Source organism: Salvelinus alpinus, chromosome 27 (assembly GCF_045679555.1).
Source record: "Salvelinus alpinus chromosome 27, SLU_Salpinus.1, whole genome shotgun sequence".
Lineage (NCBI taxonomy): Eukaryota > Metazoa > Chordata > Actinopteri > Salmoniformes > Salmonidae > Salvelinus > Salvelinus alpinus.
In genome coordinates this window covers 44547937-44564848 of record NC_092112.1, presented here as the reverse complement: position 1 = coordinate 44564848, position 16912 = coordinate 44547937, and the positions used below count along the sequence as shown (strand labels likewise).

The following is a 16912-nucleotide window of genomic DNA, read 5'->3' as shown; positions in this document are numbered from 1 at the left end:
CTATACGTTGAGCCTGACACTGAACACTTGGTATTTGGCCATTGGCCCAATTTTACTGCAAGGAATTCGAATAGATCAACCACAGGCTAGGCTTGGGAATAAACCACATCCTGTCTCTTTGTTCAGTGGTGAAACATTGAGGCCAGGGAAGAAGGACCATCTGCCATCTACTTTCCAGCATAACAACTATGATTTGTTCTCTTTGAATAAATATATTTTTCTCCACTTGATTTGCTTTGGGGTCTGTGTTATAGAAGAATAACATAAATTGCTAACAAGTGTGTGTTAATTGTGTGTCGTGTGGTAAAGATAATTGTGTAGTGAGACTGACTGCTTAGCTCAAAGAATGGGTTAGGGTTTTTACCCAGCGGTATCCTGACCATCGTCAGCCCCAGATGTGGCTGGCCCTGATGTGGTTCCCATCAGATCTGGGTTCAAATACTATTAAAAATTATTAAAAAATACTTAATCTGTGCCTGACTGATGGCACCAATAGAATAGTCCCCAAACTGCAAACCCTGCCCATCTTAAGGCTGGTTTATATTTTGTCTATCGACATGTCTGTAGACAATTAGAATGCGACAAGTCTCACTGTTCAAAACAACATTTAATTTATACTCCTGTGGAATGTCTGTAGACTGTCGCTATACGACTGTCAAATTCCTTGTTGCAGACGGATGAAAAAAGTTCAACTTCGACCCTGTTGCTGGGTCCGTTGCCATGGTTACCTGACTGAGACAGCAATGAGTGCAGAAGCTCTAGAATTCTCAGGTAAAATGCCATGCTTTTATTTCGTCACAGTCATCGCACACTATTTTCTGTAATTAGCTCGCCATTAACTTGTAAATAATGATCTCGTTGTGAATTTATTTGCCTATAATAATGAATAAACATTTGCTAAATTTAAGAAGCTATATAGCTAGCTAGCTAACAAGCTAAAACTAAACCAAAACATTGTTTAGAAATTTGATTTTAGTTACCTGGCTTGTTAGATTGACATATACGGTGCGGGAAAGTTTTCAGACCACTTGACACATTTTGTTACGTTACAGCCTTATTCTAAAATGGATCAAATCAAATAAATCAATCTACACACACTGCCCCATAATTACACAGCAGAAAACTGTTTTTTAAAATATTTTGCAAATGTATTTAAAAAACAAACAGAAATACCTTATTAACATAAGTATTCAGACCCTTTGCTATGAGACTCGAAATTGAGCTCAGATGCATCCCGTTTCTTCAACTGATTGAACATGATTTGGAAAGACACACACCTGTCTATATAAGTTCCGACAGTTGACAGTGCATGTTAGAGCAAAAACCAAGCCTTGAGGTTGAAGGAATTGTCCGTAGAAGTCAGAGACGGGATTGTGTCGAGGCACAGATCTGGAGAAGGGTACCAAAAAATGTCTGCAGCATTGAAGGTCCACAAAAACACAGTGGCCTCCATCATTCTTAAATGGAAGAAGTTTGGAACCACCAAGACTCTTCCTAGAGCTTGCTGCCTGGCCAAACTGAACAATCGGGGGAGAAGGCCTTGGTCAGGGAGGTGATCAATAACCTAATGGTCACTCTGACAGAGCTCCAGAGTTCTTCTGTGGAGATGGGAGAACCTTCCAGAAGGACAACCATCTCTGCAGCACCAATCATGCCTTTATGGTAGTGGCCAGATGAAAGCCACTCCTCAGTAAAAGGCACATGAAAGCCTGGTTTGAGTTTGCCAAAACGCACCTAAAGACTCTCAGACCATGAGAAACAAGATTCTCTGGTCTGATGAAAACAAGATTGAACTCCTTGGCCTGAATGCCAAGCATAACGTCTGGAGGAAACCTGGCACCATCTCTACGTTGAAGCCTGGTGGTGTTAGCATCCTGTTGGGGAGATGTTTTATAGCGGCAGGGACTGGGAGACTGGCTATGATCCAGGGAAAGATGAACAGAGCAAAATACAGAGAGATCTTTGATGAAAACCTGCTCCAGAGCGCTCAGAACCTCAGACTGGGGTGAAGGTTCACCTTCCAACAGGACAACGACCCTAAGCACACAGCCAAGACAAAGCAGGAGTGACTTCGGGACAAGTCTCTGCATGTCCTTGAGTGGCCCAGCCAGAGGTTGGACTTGAACGCTATCAAACATCCCTGAAGATACCTGAAAATAGCTCTGCAGCGACACTCCCCATCTAACCTGACAGAGCTTGAGAGGATCTGCAGAGAAGAATGGGAAAAACTCCCCAAATACAGGTGTGCCAAGCTTGCAGTGGTGTAAAGTACTTAAGTGAGAATACTTTAAAGTACTACTTAAGTCGTTTTTTTTGACTATCTGTAGTTAACTTTATTATTCATATTTTTGACAACTTTTACTTTTACTTCACTACATTCCTAAAACAGATGATGTAGTTTTTACTCCATACATTTTCCCTGACACCCAAAAGTACTCGTTATGTTTTGAATGCTTAGCAGGACAGGAAAATTGTCTAATTCACATACTTATCAAGAGAACATCCCTGGTCATCTCTACTGTCTCCTGATCTGGCAGACTCACTAAACACAAATGCTTTATTTGTAAATGGCGCCTGAGTGTTGGAATGTGCCCCTGGCTATCCATAAATGAAAAACCAGAAATCGTGCCACCTGGTTTGCTTAATATAAGGATTTTGAATTGAATTATACTTTTACTTTTGACACTTAGGTATATTTTAGCGATTACATTTACTTTTGATACTTAAGTATATTTAAAACCAAACACTTTTTGACTTTTACTCAAGTAATATTTTACTTGGTGACTTTCACTTTTACTTGAGTCATTTTCTATTAAGGCATCTTTACTTTTACTCAAGTATGACAATTGAGTACTTTTTCCGCCACTACAAGCCTGTAGCGTCATACCCAAGAAGACTCGAGGTTGTAATTGCTGCCTAAGGTGCTTCAACAAAGTACTGAGTAAAGGGTCTGAATACTTATGTAAATGTGATATTTTTGCTAAAATGATACATTTGCTAAAATTTCAAAAAAAACTGTTTTGCTTTTTCATTAAGGGGTATTGTGTGTAGATTGATGAGAAAAAAAATATTCCATACATTTTAGAATAAGGCTGTAACGTAACAAAATGTGGAAAAAGTCAAGAGGTCTGAACACTTTCCGAATGCACTGTAGCAAATACATTTTTAAACAGATGGGTTTGCTGGTGTTAAAATACGGTAGTTATGCTATTTTGGACCACCAGGCTGCTGATGTCATACAGCCTGTCGTTTTTGTGTTCACACTTTCTCATAACCACAACGACAAGTTTGATTTCGGGCAACAGTAGAACGTTCATGATGTCATTGCGACAACTGTCTACAGACATGTCGATAGACCAACTGTAAACCAGCCTTTAGCCTGCCAACTCCAGCCAGGCTAAGAAAAAGGCTCAAAGTGTTTGAAAGATTTCAAACAGTATTTGGACCCAGGTCCTGATCAGGTTCCATTGGTCTCGACTGTTCCCGGCCAGATCTTGCAGGGCTCTGTGGCCACAGACAGAACCTACTTATTATGGTCAGGATGTTATGGAGATGATAAACAACAACAGCTCACAGACTGATGACAGACTCTGATCCACTGCTTTTAGCCTGCATAAGATGTAATAGATAGTACAAGCCCAGATTAAGCCTAGTCCTGGACTGAAAATCATTCTCAATTGAAAGTGCATAAATCCAGAGAGGTATACTAAGAAGCGGGATACATTATTTAGTGAGCTAACTTTGGTCAATTCTGAGTTCATCTTAGGATAACTGTTGACACGAAGGTAGCCCACATTTTAGCCAGGTCAATTTTGAATCCTTCAGCCAATGAATTCTTCAGCTCTAACTTCCGGGGAAGGCTAACTCACAGCTAACTGTCTGAGCCACGAGTTGAGGGCCAATTAAATCAGATTCCCTCCCTCTCACTAAGATTGCATCATCATCCCCTTCATTTGAGGAAGACGACTGATTAAATCATTTATTAATCAAATGGTTTTTTTGTTGTGTACATTTAAGAATATATAAAAATAGCTATCACCTTACACATTTAGTAACGACAGGATGCATTTGAAACTTCACGGATAGTAAAACTTTTGAATGACTACAATACGTGACAATAGCCTGCTGAATGTGCGAGGTAACTTCTCTTTCATGCTGATTTTGGCAAAAATAAAAATGTGGCTCTGACATGGATTGGTGTTTCAGCGTTGTCAAATGAAGAGTTTGTCGTTTGACTCGCTGGGATTATCCACTTGCGACATGCAAGCGCAGTCACAAGCCTGGCTGGAGTTAACGGAAGATAGAGGATAAATATCCTCCTTCGTAACATGGATGAAGCCTGAACTGGAATGTGAAGCTAACTGAAGCTGGCTAGCTTCATAAAAACCTGAGAAGATCGAGCTAGCGTCGTAGTACACCCCTCTGGAATAGGCTTAATCTTGGTCTGGGAAACTGGCCCTACAACAGCAACAACTACTACTAGTACTACTACTCTGATAGTCCTAGTTGGATTACTATAACACAACTAGTAATCTGACAGTACATACAGAAGCGTTAGTCAGCGTTAGTCAGACTTGCCTTCAGGATAACAGTCCAGGATGCCATCAGCATCCAGCATTGGGAATCCCTCATCATCCCTGATCAAAAATGTGCCGGGAGGACAGGTCGGGAACAACGGCATGGTTATAGTCTCCTCTGTGGACATTTCAGTGGTGCTTGGTAGCGTTGTCGGTTCAGGTGTGGTCGTGGTAGGAGGTCTGGTGGTGGTTGTGGTCCTTGGTTGAGCCCGGTCCAGGCCAATGATGGGTTTGCCACCCACGGTCAGGAACTTGTCTTTGGGGTTGACCACCGGTTGGCTTTCCCGGCCGTGACCAAACAGAGCCTGGCCCTCCTGGTTCACTAATGGGCTGCCCTGGTGGTCTAGCAGGGGAGAACAATCAATCAGTTATCTATCTGTGTAAACAAAACAGTACGGTTGTGTGTTGTAAGTGTGATATCTCCCTTTCTCATAAGGAGAAAAAAATAGGGGGGATGAAGCGTCTTGATATACCAACACATTACAAAGCTCTTAGGAATGTCGACCTTTAATACTCCTAGAAACAGTGTTCAATATAAGAGACGGTATTAGTTTACAGTATCTCACCAAAGATGGTGCGTCCGTCCTCTCCCAGAACCACCCTCTTGGGTTGGCCCTGAGAGTCCTGGAGAACCATGCCATTCTCGTTCATCAGGACCCCCTTATCCAAGTCCACCACCTGGAGAATAGAACACATCCCAGGGTTGGAGACATGTCATAGGGAAACATATAAAGGAGGGTCTGCATAATGGTTAACGTTGCCGATGAAATGTCTCCTTTCAATCCCTTTTAATTTGCAATAAAATGTATCGACACACAGACACACATACCCATTTGGCTCCATCGGGCCCAGTGATGTACCTTCTTCCATTAGGTTTGGTGTTGTCATTGGATGTGCTGGACTCTTTGTCACTGGTCGCTGTGAGATTGGGGCGGCCATTTTTACCATTTCCGTAGCCGGGCTTGAGGCCTCCGCTGGGGGTTTTACTCCTGAGATGGGGGTCTGACCGGCTGGGGTAGCGCGTCCTTGTACCCTGGCCCACCACAGTGTCTCTGGATGAGAATGACGAGGAGGAAGAGGAGCCTTGAGATCCCTGGCTGCCGCCAATGGAGGTCTGTCTGAGGGAGGGGCGAGAAAGGGAAGGGGAGGAGCCTCCAGTGCTAACACTAGCGGCCCCGCTAACCCCGTGATCTGGCTGCGACAGACTAGAGGAGGAAGAGGAAGAAGAGGAAGATGATGTATTTGTGTTAGAGGAACCTAACCGTGTGCTCTGTGCTGGTTGTGCTCTAAGGGGGAACCTAGATCTTGTCTGACTGTTTGTGAGCAGGGGAGATCGCACCCTCCCGTTGGGACCTATAATGGTACGGCGGGGGAGCGTAGAACCAGGGACGAAACCGGGCCTGGTTCTACCAGGAGTGGGTTCCCTGTCCACACTCTCGTTGGCCCCACTCTGGGGCACCCTGCGGGCGGTAGTTGGGGCTGAGGTAGTGGTAGTGGTGGCAGTGGTAGTGGTGGCAGTAGTTTTGGGGGCGGTGGTTGGGTCTGTGACTTTTTCATTCCACTCATACATCTCCTTACTCCCCTTGTAGAGATAGTCCTCCTTATGGTCATTACTGCTGTCCTCCCTGGTGCTGCTTCCTCTGTGGATGGGCTCACTGGAGTCTCTACGACTACTAGAGGAGGAGTTGGAGGAGGACGAGGAGAAAGAAGAGGAAGAGGAGGTGATGGGATTCCTAGATTCACCTCGAACGGTATTCCTGTTGGGCAGAGAGGGTTTAAATGCCCCAGCCCCCACCCCGTTCTTTAACGGGTAGAGGGTGGAGGGTTTTTTAGCATCCTCACTGGTCTCCTGCACTGCTGAGGTCCTTGATGCCCCCGAGGCAGATGCTGCCCCCGAGGCAGCTGTCCTAGAGGGGAATCCTCTCAGGATGGGTCTTCCTGCCCCAACAGAGGATGAGGAGCCTGTCCTGCTCCAGGGAACCCTCCCGTCCGCCCGGGGGGAAGACACCCTGCTACCGCTCCCCATCCCTGTTCCGAACCTGCTCTGGGGCCGTTTCACAAAGGGGTTCATCCTGGAGGCAGGGGGAGCAGGTGTCTTGGAAGGAGGGGGAGCTGGGGTGTTGTAATTGTTCTCCCGCCTCCCTCCCTCTTCTCTTCTGTCTCCCCTCCCTACCTCCTCTTTCCTGTTTTCCATCTCTACCTCCTTTCTCCTGTCTCCCCGAGCTCCCTCCTCTTTCCTGTTTTCTCTGTCTCCCTCCTCTAACTTGTCTACTCTCTCTCCCTCCTCTCTCTTGTCTCCCCTCCCTCCATCTTCTTTCCTGTCTCCCCTCCCTCCATCCTCTCTCCTGTCTCCCCTCCCTTCTTCCTCTCCCTTGTCTCCCCTCCCTCGCTCTACTTTCCTGTCTCCCCTCCCTCGCTCCTCTCTCCTGTCTACACTCCCTCCATCCTCTCCCCTGTCTCCCCTCCTTTCCTGTTCTCTTCTGTCTCCCCTCCCCCGATCCCCTCTCCTGTCTCCACTCCCTCGCTCCTCTCTCCTGTCTCCCCTCTCTCCCTCCTCTCTCCTGTCTCCCCTCCCTCCCTCCTTTCTCTTGTCCTGTCTCCTGTCCTCAGAAGAATGTGTAGTGGAAATGGTCCGGGAACTGGAAGTGGGTTCTTCTTCTTTGGTGGCCTCTGCCTCTGTGACTTTGTAGTCGTTGTAGTCATTATTGTCCTGGTGGTGTGTTAAGTGCTGTGTGTTAGGAGTGTGTGAGCCGTGAGTGTGTGATGTTTCTGGGATCTTGCCTTCGGTTGGTAGAGTGGACTGGGACATGCCGGTGGAAGTCGAGTCTGACCCAGGTTTGCTGAGTCCAGTCAGAACTCGGCCATTTGGATTACCCCGAGACAGGATCCCGGGTTTCCGCCTGCCATAACCATATCCACGGCCCGGGAGAGCAGATCCTCTTCCCACAGATGGTGCCTCGGTCTTGGGCTCTGAGACGGCCTGGTTTGGGGTAGGGGTTGAGGTGGAGGGTTTGGCCGCTGTGACACTTGGCTGGTCGTAGGTGTTTTTGCCCTCGGAGTAGTTGGTGACAGTGTCGTCCTTCCTGATGGCTGCAGACTCCTCGTTGGAGGATGGGCTGGAGGACGAAGAAGATGAGGAGGCGCTGTCCTTTTCTGCATCCTGTGTCTTTGACTGGGACACTGACCCTGAGACTGATGTCCGGGAGAATGGTCTTCGACCAGAATTGATGCGTCTGCCAGAGAGAGGTTTGCGGAGAGGGTAGGAGGGTTTAGATGATGATGAGGAGCCCTCTGATGAGGGAACTTCTGTTTTGAGGCTGGGTCTGGAGGGCTCATCTACATCCTTCCCTTTACCTCTCCCTCTGACATAGCCCTTGTCCTCAGGTGTAGAAGGAACAACATTGTTCTGAGTCACTGCTTCTTTCTTCTCCTCCTCTTCTTCTCGGGTGGTTTCTGTTGTTTTGTTCTCCTCCTCCTGTTCATCCGCTGTTTCTGTCTTTCTCCCCTTGTCTCTGGCTGAAGAGGTACCGGCTCCTAGTCGCTGATTGGTCGCCCTGTTCCTGACCGTGCCCCTCACATCTGAGGAGATGCTGTGATGGGAGCGTGTCTTGGTGAGGGGGCGTGTCCGTCTGGTGGTGGGCGGGGCAGATGTGGTCTCAGTGGGTGTGGTCGGCTCCTTGGTCACGTCTTCTATTTGGAGGTTGACGTCATCGTCATCGTCATGGTCATGGTAACTGTCCTGTTTGGACGTCTGAGAGGGGGTGTAGCTGGTTCTACGGCCACCTTGAGTTGGCGAGGAGGCAGCACTGCTGGCTGGCAAGTAAGATGGAGTATTAGTTAAGTGTACACACCATTAGGACATTAGAAATGTAACTAGCATCACGTATGCAGGCACACACACGCACGCACGCACGCACGCACGCACGCACCGCACACACACACACACACACACACACACACACACACACACACACACACACACACACACACACACACACACACACACACACACACACACACACACACACACACACACACACACACACAATCACACACACAATCACACACACAATCACACACACAATCACACACACAATCACAAACAAAGACACAGTTGATATGCTTACCGGTGCCTCCAGGCATGGCTACTCTAAAGGCTTTGGTCTGGGGGCCCTGGCCCCTCCTGTTGGTGGCTCTGATCTTGAAGATGTAGAGGTCCCCAGGCTGGAAACCGTCTATGATGGCTGAGGTGCTGCTGCCGCGGTATGTCACTGACTTCATCCCAAAGGGTTTCATGGCAGGAGCATAGGACATGATGTACTCTGAGGGGAGGAGGACCAGGATCATTACATATTAGCACCAACTGAAAACACTTGAGTAAATGAGGGACACAAAGTACACTACCGTTCAAAAGTTTGGGGTCACTTAGAAATGTCCTTGTTTTTGAAAGAAAAGTGATTATTTTGTCCATTAAAATAATATCAAATTGATCAGAAATACAGTGTAGACATTGTTAATGTTGTAAATGACTATTGTAGCTGGAAACGGCAGATTTTTTATGGAATATCTACATAGGCGTACAGAGGCCCATTATCGGCAACCATCACTCCTGTGTTCCAATGGCACGTTGTGTTAGCTAATCCAAGTTTATAATTTTAAAAGGCTAATTGATCATTAGAAAACCCTTTTGCAATTATGTTAGCACAGCTGAAAACTGTTGTTCTGATTAAAGAAGCAATAAAACTGACCTTCTTTACACTAGTTGAGTATCTGGAGCATCAGAATTTGTGGGTTCAATTACAGGCTCAAAATGGCCAGAAACAAATACTTTCTTCTGAAACTTGTCAGTCTATTCTTGTTCTGAGAAATGAAGGCTACTCCATGCGAGAAATTGCCAAGAAACTGAAGATCTCGTATAACGCTGTGTACTACTCCCTTAGCGCAAATAGCGAAAACTGGCTCTAACCAGAATATTAAGAGGAATGGGAGGCCCCGGTGCACACTGAGCAAGAGGACAAGTACATTAGAGTGTCTAGTTTGAGAAACAGACACCTCACAAGTCCTCAACTGGCAGCTTCATTAAATAGTACTCGCAAACATCAGTCTCAACGTCAACAGTGAAGAGGCGACTCCGGGATGCTGGCCTTCTAGGCAGAGTTCCTCTGTCCAGTGTCTGTGTTATTCTGTGTTAATCTTTTCTTTTTATTGGCCAGTCTGAGATATGGCTTTTACTTTTCAACTCTGCCTAGCATCCCAGAGTCGCCTCTTCACTGTTGACGATGAGACTGGTGTTTTGCGGGTACTATTTAATGAAGCTGCAGGTGTTCTTAATGTTTTGTATACTCAGTGTATATACAGTAGAAACATACGTTCATACGGCAATGACAGACAATTGAGAAAACAAAACAAAAACCTTTTAAGTATATAATATGTCTTGTTGCATCTTCCAAGCTTTGGAGATAAAATTTGCAACCATCTTTGCTAAAATAGCCATTCAAGTTTTTCTTCATCTCTAAACCAGAAAAATTGTATCAAACAGTATAGCTCTCAAATTATATAGTACTATAAAATAAAAAGTGCAGTTCATTCTCTACCTCTCCTAAATCACAGACTGTACATAGTCACTCTTCTTCATCTATGGCATTGAACCTACCTACTTCAATTGCCAGAGGCACTATCCCGGTTCTCAGCTGAGCACACAAGGACCATTGATTTCTGGTTAAGTGAAAGGTGATATAAGGTTCTGGATTGTGGCTGTTTTTGATCTGGTTGTTCTGAGTTCTGAGTTTTGGTTTTAGCCATATGTCAGTTGACAATTTTTCTTTGTAGGTTAGGGTTAACTTGTGTTTGATCATATTGACATTGCATAGTAACTTGTTTCGAAATATGTGTTGTAGATCAGCTTCCTTAAATGTGGAATTGAGTTCCTTTCTCCAGGGGTAGTTGTGTGTTTTATCCCAGTTAAAAAAGCTGTTTGTTATTCTGTCCTCTGGTATACTCCATAACCTAATCATTTCACCACTCTGTCTTATTTCACTGAGTTCCACCCCATGTCACCTTGAATAGCAAGGCTTGGGGCAAACTTATGCACTCCCAAAAAATATTGTATGGCTTTATTCTGAATAGTGTTTGCTGTTTTGGATTCTATAAAACCCCAGATTCCAGCAGCATAGTTCAGTATAGGACACACACATGAATTATAGAGCTGTGAATAGATACCATGGTCATGGTCTTTACAGACCCCAATGCTCTCCCTGCATAATCTGATACAGACTTTATACCCTCTTCAAAGGTCATACATTCATCAAAAAGGAAACCAAGGTATTTATATGAGCTTGTGTAGTTTAGGGGCATCGTTCGAAAAGAGAAGCCATGAATACCTCTTACTGTACCCTTTTTTTTAAAAGTGCATTATCTGGGTTTTATCTTGGTTAATCATTCATCTCCATTTGGTACACCAGAGATTGACAGTGTTCAACATACATTGCAAATCAAACTCACTCTCTGCAAGGAGGACACTATCCTCTGCATACAATAATATCCCCAAAGTGGTGTCATCTAATTCAACTCCGAGATTAGCATGCTTGATTTGCTGGGCCAAGAAGAAAAAAAAGGGCAATGTTTATTTGTCTTTTACATATATACTATATATTATGTGGTCGATTAATAAGAGAGATACAGTGAAGTAATCTCCGAATGTTCTCATGTTCTGACCTCGTATCCTCCCGTTGGGTTCCTCAGGTGGGTCCCAGGTCGCCGTGACAGCGGTTCCCTTCCCTCTCAGTGGCTTCACATCAAAGTTCTCCGGAGGACCAGAGGGAGCTTAAGAACACAGAGGAAAAAAGGGGATGGAAAAAGGAGGAGAAATAATGAGTCCCGAGAGAGAAAACAGGAGCAAGGAGAACAGAAGGAAAGACGCTGTAACAGCAACAGTAGTGTTTCTCCTGCCAATGGGGTTCAAATAGGGAAAAATTCACATCCTGTTATAGATTTCCAGAAAATAAAACCCCGAGATCCTCTAAGGAAATTTAGATTAGAGCTCCAAGTCGGAGCCAGCCAGGCTGAAAATGCTGACATCTCCCTGAACCTTTACTTATTCAGTCAGAAGCAGCTATGGCACAATACAAATGCTACACTCATGACAGAGCAGCCAAATATACTGTATGACTCCGGTATACAGGAACAGTAAGGGGAGGATGAGAGTGAGACGTTAACTGTGCTGAATTATGGCAGAGGTTTTCATGAAGGATTGATTGAACGGAACAATCTGAATGAAATATGAATGAATGCCAAAACCGGTTAGAACTATGATTTACCCCTAAATCTTTTGTTTGTATGACACTGTAGGATGCCTTTTACTCTCTTAAAAAATGGGAATTTACATGTAAGACTTGGGTTTATCTTATATTTTCAGACAGGCAGTAAGACAACCTACCAGATTCTGGGGTCCTCTGGAACACGGACACGCTCCACTTGCTGTGGTTGTCTCCCTGGGAGATTCGGACGGAGAACTCGTACATCCCATCAGCTGACAGGGTATCTATCAGCAGCCTCCTCTGGTTGGTCTCCTTGTACTCCCATCGAGCAGACTCACCCTTTTCCCTGTACTTCACTGTGTAGTGTCTGGAGAGAGGACGAGACATTACATCTCTCTCTCTCTCTCTCTCTCTCTCTCTCTCTCTCTCTCTCTCTCTCTCTCTCTCTCTCTCTCTCTCTCTCTCTCTCTCTCTCTCTCTCTCTCTCTCACACAGACACACGCGCACGCACGAGCCCACTCTCACCTGGAGCCACCAGGTAGGACCTTCTCCATCTCGATGGCCGGGTCCACCCAGCTGATGAGGACAGACTGAGGGGACATGACCCTCACACCGATGTCTTTGGCCTCATACTCCTCAGGCTCTGCATGGGGAACAAATAACAATAAACATGGTCTAGAGGGCTGCAGGTCTAAGTAGAATTGCAGCCAATTATCAGCCTGAAAAGGTCAAATATTACAGCAGCTGTTGTTTTTCTCAATACAATTCAGAGAATGGGAAAGAATGAGTGTCACAGGGTTGACGTTTATCTCAATACATTGCAGTCAATGGGACAAGATGAGTGTCACTGGGTTGATGCGTATGTTAATACATACCAGTAAATGGGAAAAGATAAGTGTCAACCAATTGAGTCTTATGTCAATGCAGTCAATGGGACAAGATGAGAGTCACAGGGATGATGCCTAAGTAAATAAATTGCATTCAATCGGGCATGATTTGCATCACAATATGGACAAATGGAGAAAGGCATCACAGACATGACACCTTCCTCTCTCTCCCTCTCTCTGTTCTCTTTTCCTCCCTCCTTTCTCTCTTTCTCTCTCTTTATCCCCTCCCTCCTTCACCCTCTCCTTCCCGTTTTTCTCATTCTCGCTCCCTCCTCCCCCCTCCATTCTCTCTCCCGCCTTACATTTACATTTAAGTCATTTAGCAGATGCTCTTATCCAGAGCGACTTACTTCCCACCTCCCTCTAATCTTTTTCTCCCTCTCCCTCTCTCCATCCTCTCTCTCCCACCTCCACCTCTCTCTCCATTCTCCCACCTCCACAGACAGGATATTGACACATATATATGCTTCAAGGGTATTGGCACACAAGTCAATACATTGCCTTCAAGGTAAAAAGGTTGGTGATAGAGCTGCGATGGGTAAATTGGTGAAACACTCAGACAGACAAAAAGACAGCCAGATCCACTCACAGACAGACAGAGAGGGAGAAAGGCAGACAGACAGACTGAAGAAAAGCAAACCAGTGCGACACAAACCTATAGGGGAGGGTCCGCGTGGGCATCTACCCTCGGTGGCGGCTCCGGTTCTGGACGCTGCCCCCCCTCTTTACGCTGATCCCTCTGCCTTTGTAGACCCGGACCGCGGATCATCGCCGGAGGCTTTGGACTGCGTTTCATTGCCGGAGGCCCTGGACTGCGGATCATCGCCGGAGGCCCCGGACTGGGAACCATCGCCGGAGGCCCCGGACTGGGAACCGTCGCCGGGGGCCCCGGACTGGGAACCGTCGCTGGAGACCCCGGACTGGGGCCTGTCATTGGAGGTTCCGGACTGTGGCCCATCGTTGGAGGTTCCGGACTGTGGCCCGTCATAGGAGGTTCCGAACTATGGCCCGTCGTTGGAGGTTCCGGACTGTGGCTCGTCGTTGGAGGTTCCGGACTGTGGCCCGTCATAGGAGGTTCCGGACTGTGGCCCGTCATAGGAGGTTCCGGACTGTGGCCCGTCATAGGAGGTTCCGAACTATGGCCCGTCGTTGGAGGTTACGGACTGTGGCTCGTCGTTGGAGGTTCCGGACTGTGGCCCGTCGTTGGAGGTTCCGGACTGTGAAACGTCGCCGGAAGCTCTGGACTGGGTACTGTCGCCAGAAGCTCTGGACTGGGAACTGTCGCCGGAATCTCTGGACTGGGAACTGTCGCCGGAAGCTCTGGCCTGGTTACTGTCGCCGGAAGCTCTGGACTGGGTACTGTTGCCAGAAGCTCTGGACTGGGTACTGTCGCCGGAAGCTCTGGACTGGGTACTGTCGCCGGAAGCTCTGGACTGTGGAAGCGCACTGGAAGCCTGATGCGTGGTGCCGGAACTGGTGGTACCGGGCTTAGGACACGCACCTCAGGGCGAGTGCGGGGAAGAGGCACAGGCCGTACTGGACTGTGGAAGCGCACTGGAGGGCTGATGCGTGGTGCCGGAACTGGTGGTACCGGGCTGAGGACACGCACCTCAGGGCGAGTGCGGGGAAGAGGCACAGGCCATACTGGACTGTGGAAGCGCACTGGAGGCCTGATGCGTGGTGCCGGAACTGGTGGTACCGGGCTGAGGACACGCACCTCAGGGCGAGTGCGGAGAGGAGGCACAGGACGTATTGGACTGTGGAGGCGCACTGGAGGTCTGATGCGTGGTGCCGGCACTGGTGGTACCGGGCTGGGGACACGCACCTCAGGGCGAGTGCGGGGAAGAGGCACAGGCCGTACTGGACTGTGGAAGCGCACTGGAGATCTGGAGCTTAGAGCTGGCACAATGCGTCCTGGCTGGATGCTCACTTGAGCCCGGCAAGTGCGGGGCGCTAGCACAGGACACACTGGGCTGTGCAGACGCACCGGAGACACAGTACGCAGAGCAGGCGCAGGATATCCTGGTCCAAGGAGGTATACTGGAGAGCAGGAGCACTGAGCCGGCACCATCCGTCCTGGCTGGATGCCCATTCTAGCCTGGCAAATGCGAGGAGCTGAAATAGAGCGCACCGGGATATGAATGCGAACGGGAGACACCGTGCGCATCTCTGCATAACACGGTGCCTGACCAGTTACACGCTCTCCAGGGTAAGCACGAGAAGTTGGCTCAGGTCTCCAACCTGAATCAGCCAATCTCCTCGTGTGCCCCCGCCAAAGAAATTAAGTATTTCTCCTCGTAATATTGCCGTTCCGCTTTCGCTGCCTCCATTTCTTCCTTCGGAAGGCGATACTCCCCCGCCTGCGTCCAGGGTCCTGCTGCATCCAGAATCTTTTCCCATGTCCATTCCCCCTGAACACGCTGCTTGGTCCTTTTGTGGTGGGTTCTTCTGTCACATTTGTCGTATGAATCGAACCAAGGTGCAGCGTGGTATGCATACATTATTCTTTATTTAAGAATGAACACTGAACAAACGAACAAAATAACAAAACGAACCGTGAAGCTAATATGAGTAGTGCATACAGGCAACTAAACATAGAACAAGAACCCACGAACACCAAAAGGAAAATGTCTACCTAAATATGATCCCCAATCAGAGACAACGATAAACAGCTGCCTCTGATTGGGAACCATATCAGGCCACCATAGACATACAAATACCTAGACCTACAAAAACCCTAGACTTACAAAAAACCCTAGACAATACAAAAACTAACGTACCCACCCTAGTCACACCCTGACCTAACCAAAATATAAAGAAAACAGAGATATCTCAGGTCAGGGCGTGACAGGCAGCTGGTGCTTAAAGCTAGTGAGGGAGACATGAGTCTCCAGCTTCAGTGACTTTTGCAGTTCGTTCCAGTCATTAGCAGTAGAGAGCTAGAAGGAAAGGTGGCCAAAAGAGGAATTGGCTTTGGGGGTGACCAGTGAAATATACCTGCTGGAGTGCGTGCTGCGGGTGGGTGCTGCTATGGTGACCAGTGAGCTGAGGGGCTTTACCTAGCAACGACGTATAGATGACCTGGAGCCAGTGGATTTGGCAATGGATATGAAGCGAGGGCCAGCCAACGAGAGCATTCCGGTTGCAGTGGTGGGTAGTATATGGGGCTTTGGTGACAAAACGGATGGCACTGTGATAGACTGCATCCAATTTGCTGAGTAGAGTGTTGGAGCTATTTTGTAGATGACATCGCCGAAGTCAAGGGTCGGTAGGATAGTCAGTTTTACTAGGGTATGTTTGGCAGCATGAGTGAAGGATGCTTTGTTGCGAAACAGGAAGCCGATTCTAGATGTAATTTTGGATTGGAGATGCTTAATGTGAGTCTGGAAGGAGAGTTTACAGTCTAACCAGACACCTACGTATTTGTAGTTGTCCACATATTCTAAGTCAGAAGTATTGATGCTGGACGGGTGGGTAGGTGTGGGCAGTGATCGGTTGAAGAGCATGCATTTAGTTTTGCTTGCATTTAAGAGCAGTTGGAGGCCACGGAAGGAGAGTTGTATGGCATTGAAGCTCGCCTGGAGGTTAGTTAACACAGTGTCCAAAGAAGGGCCAGAAGTATACAAAATGGTGTCGTCTGCGCAGAGGTGGATCAGAGAATCACCAGTAGCAAGAGCGACATCATTGATGTATACAGAGAAAAGAGTCAGCCCGAGGATTGAACCCTGTGGCACCCCCATAGAGACTGCCAGAGGTCCGGACAACAGGCCCTCCGATTTGACACACTGAACTCTGTCAGAGAAGTAGTTGGTGAACCAGGCGAGGCAGTCATTTGAGAAACCAAGGCTGTTGAGTCTGCCGATAAGAATGTGGTGATTGACAGAGTCGAAAGCCTTGGCCAGGTCGATGAATACAGCTGCACAGTATTGTCTCTTATCGATGGCGGTTATGATGTCGTTTAGGACCTTGAGCGTGGCTGAGGTGCACCCATGACCAGCTCGGAAATCAGATTGCATAGCGGAGAAGGTACGGTGTGATTCGAAATGGTCGGTATCTGTTTGTTAACTTGGCTTTCGAAAACCTTAGAAAGGCAGGGTAGGATAGATATATGTCTGTAGCAGTTTGGGTCTAGAGTGTCTCCCCCTTTGAAGAGGCAGCTTTCCAATCTTTGGGGATCTCAGACGATACGAAA

At 47.4% G+C, this 16912-nt stretch overlaps 1 protein-coding gene across 1 annotated transcript in view; it reads right to left on the bottom strand.

Annotated features, from left to right (window-relative positions):
• The window catches only part of LOC139556641 (fibronectin type III domain-containing protein 1-like), an 88303-nt gene that overhangs the window by 46471 nt on the left and 24920 nt on the right, over window positions 1-16912 (bottom strand). Inside the window, exons 7-14 of the mRNA XM_071370838.1 lie at window positions 12359-12476; window positions 12013-12200; window positions 11292-11399; window positions 8705-8899; window positions 7160-8390; window positions 5407-6679; window positions 5144-5255; window positions 4579-4920 (exon numbers count right to left, since the gene is read on the bottom strand). Coding sequence (XP_071226939.1) covers window positions 4579-4920; window positions 5144-5255; window positions 5407-6679; window positions 7160-8390; window positions 8705-8899; window positions 11292-11399; window positions 12013-12200; window positions 12359-12476 — 3567 coding nt within the window. The remainder of the gene's footprint in view (window positions 1-4578; window positions 4921-5143; window positions 5256-5406; window positions 6680-7159; window positions 8391-8704; window positions 8900-11291; window positions 11400-12012; window positions 12201-12358; window positions 12477-16912) is intronic.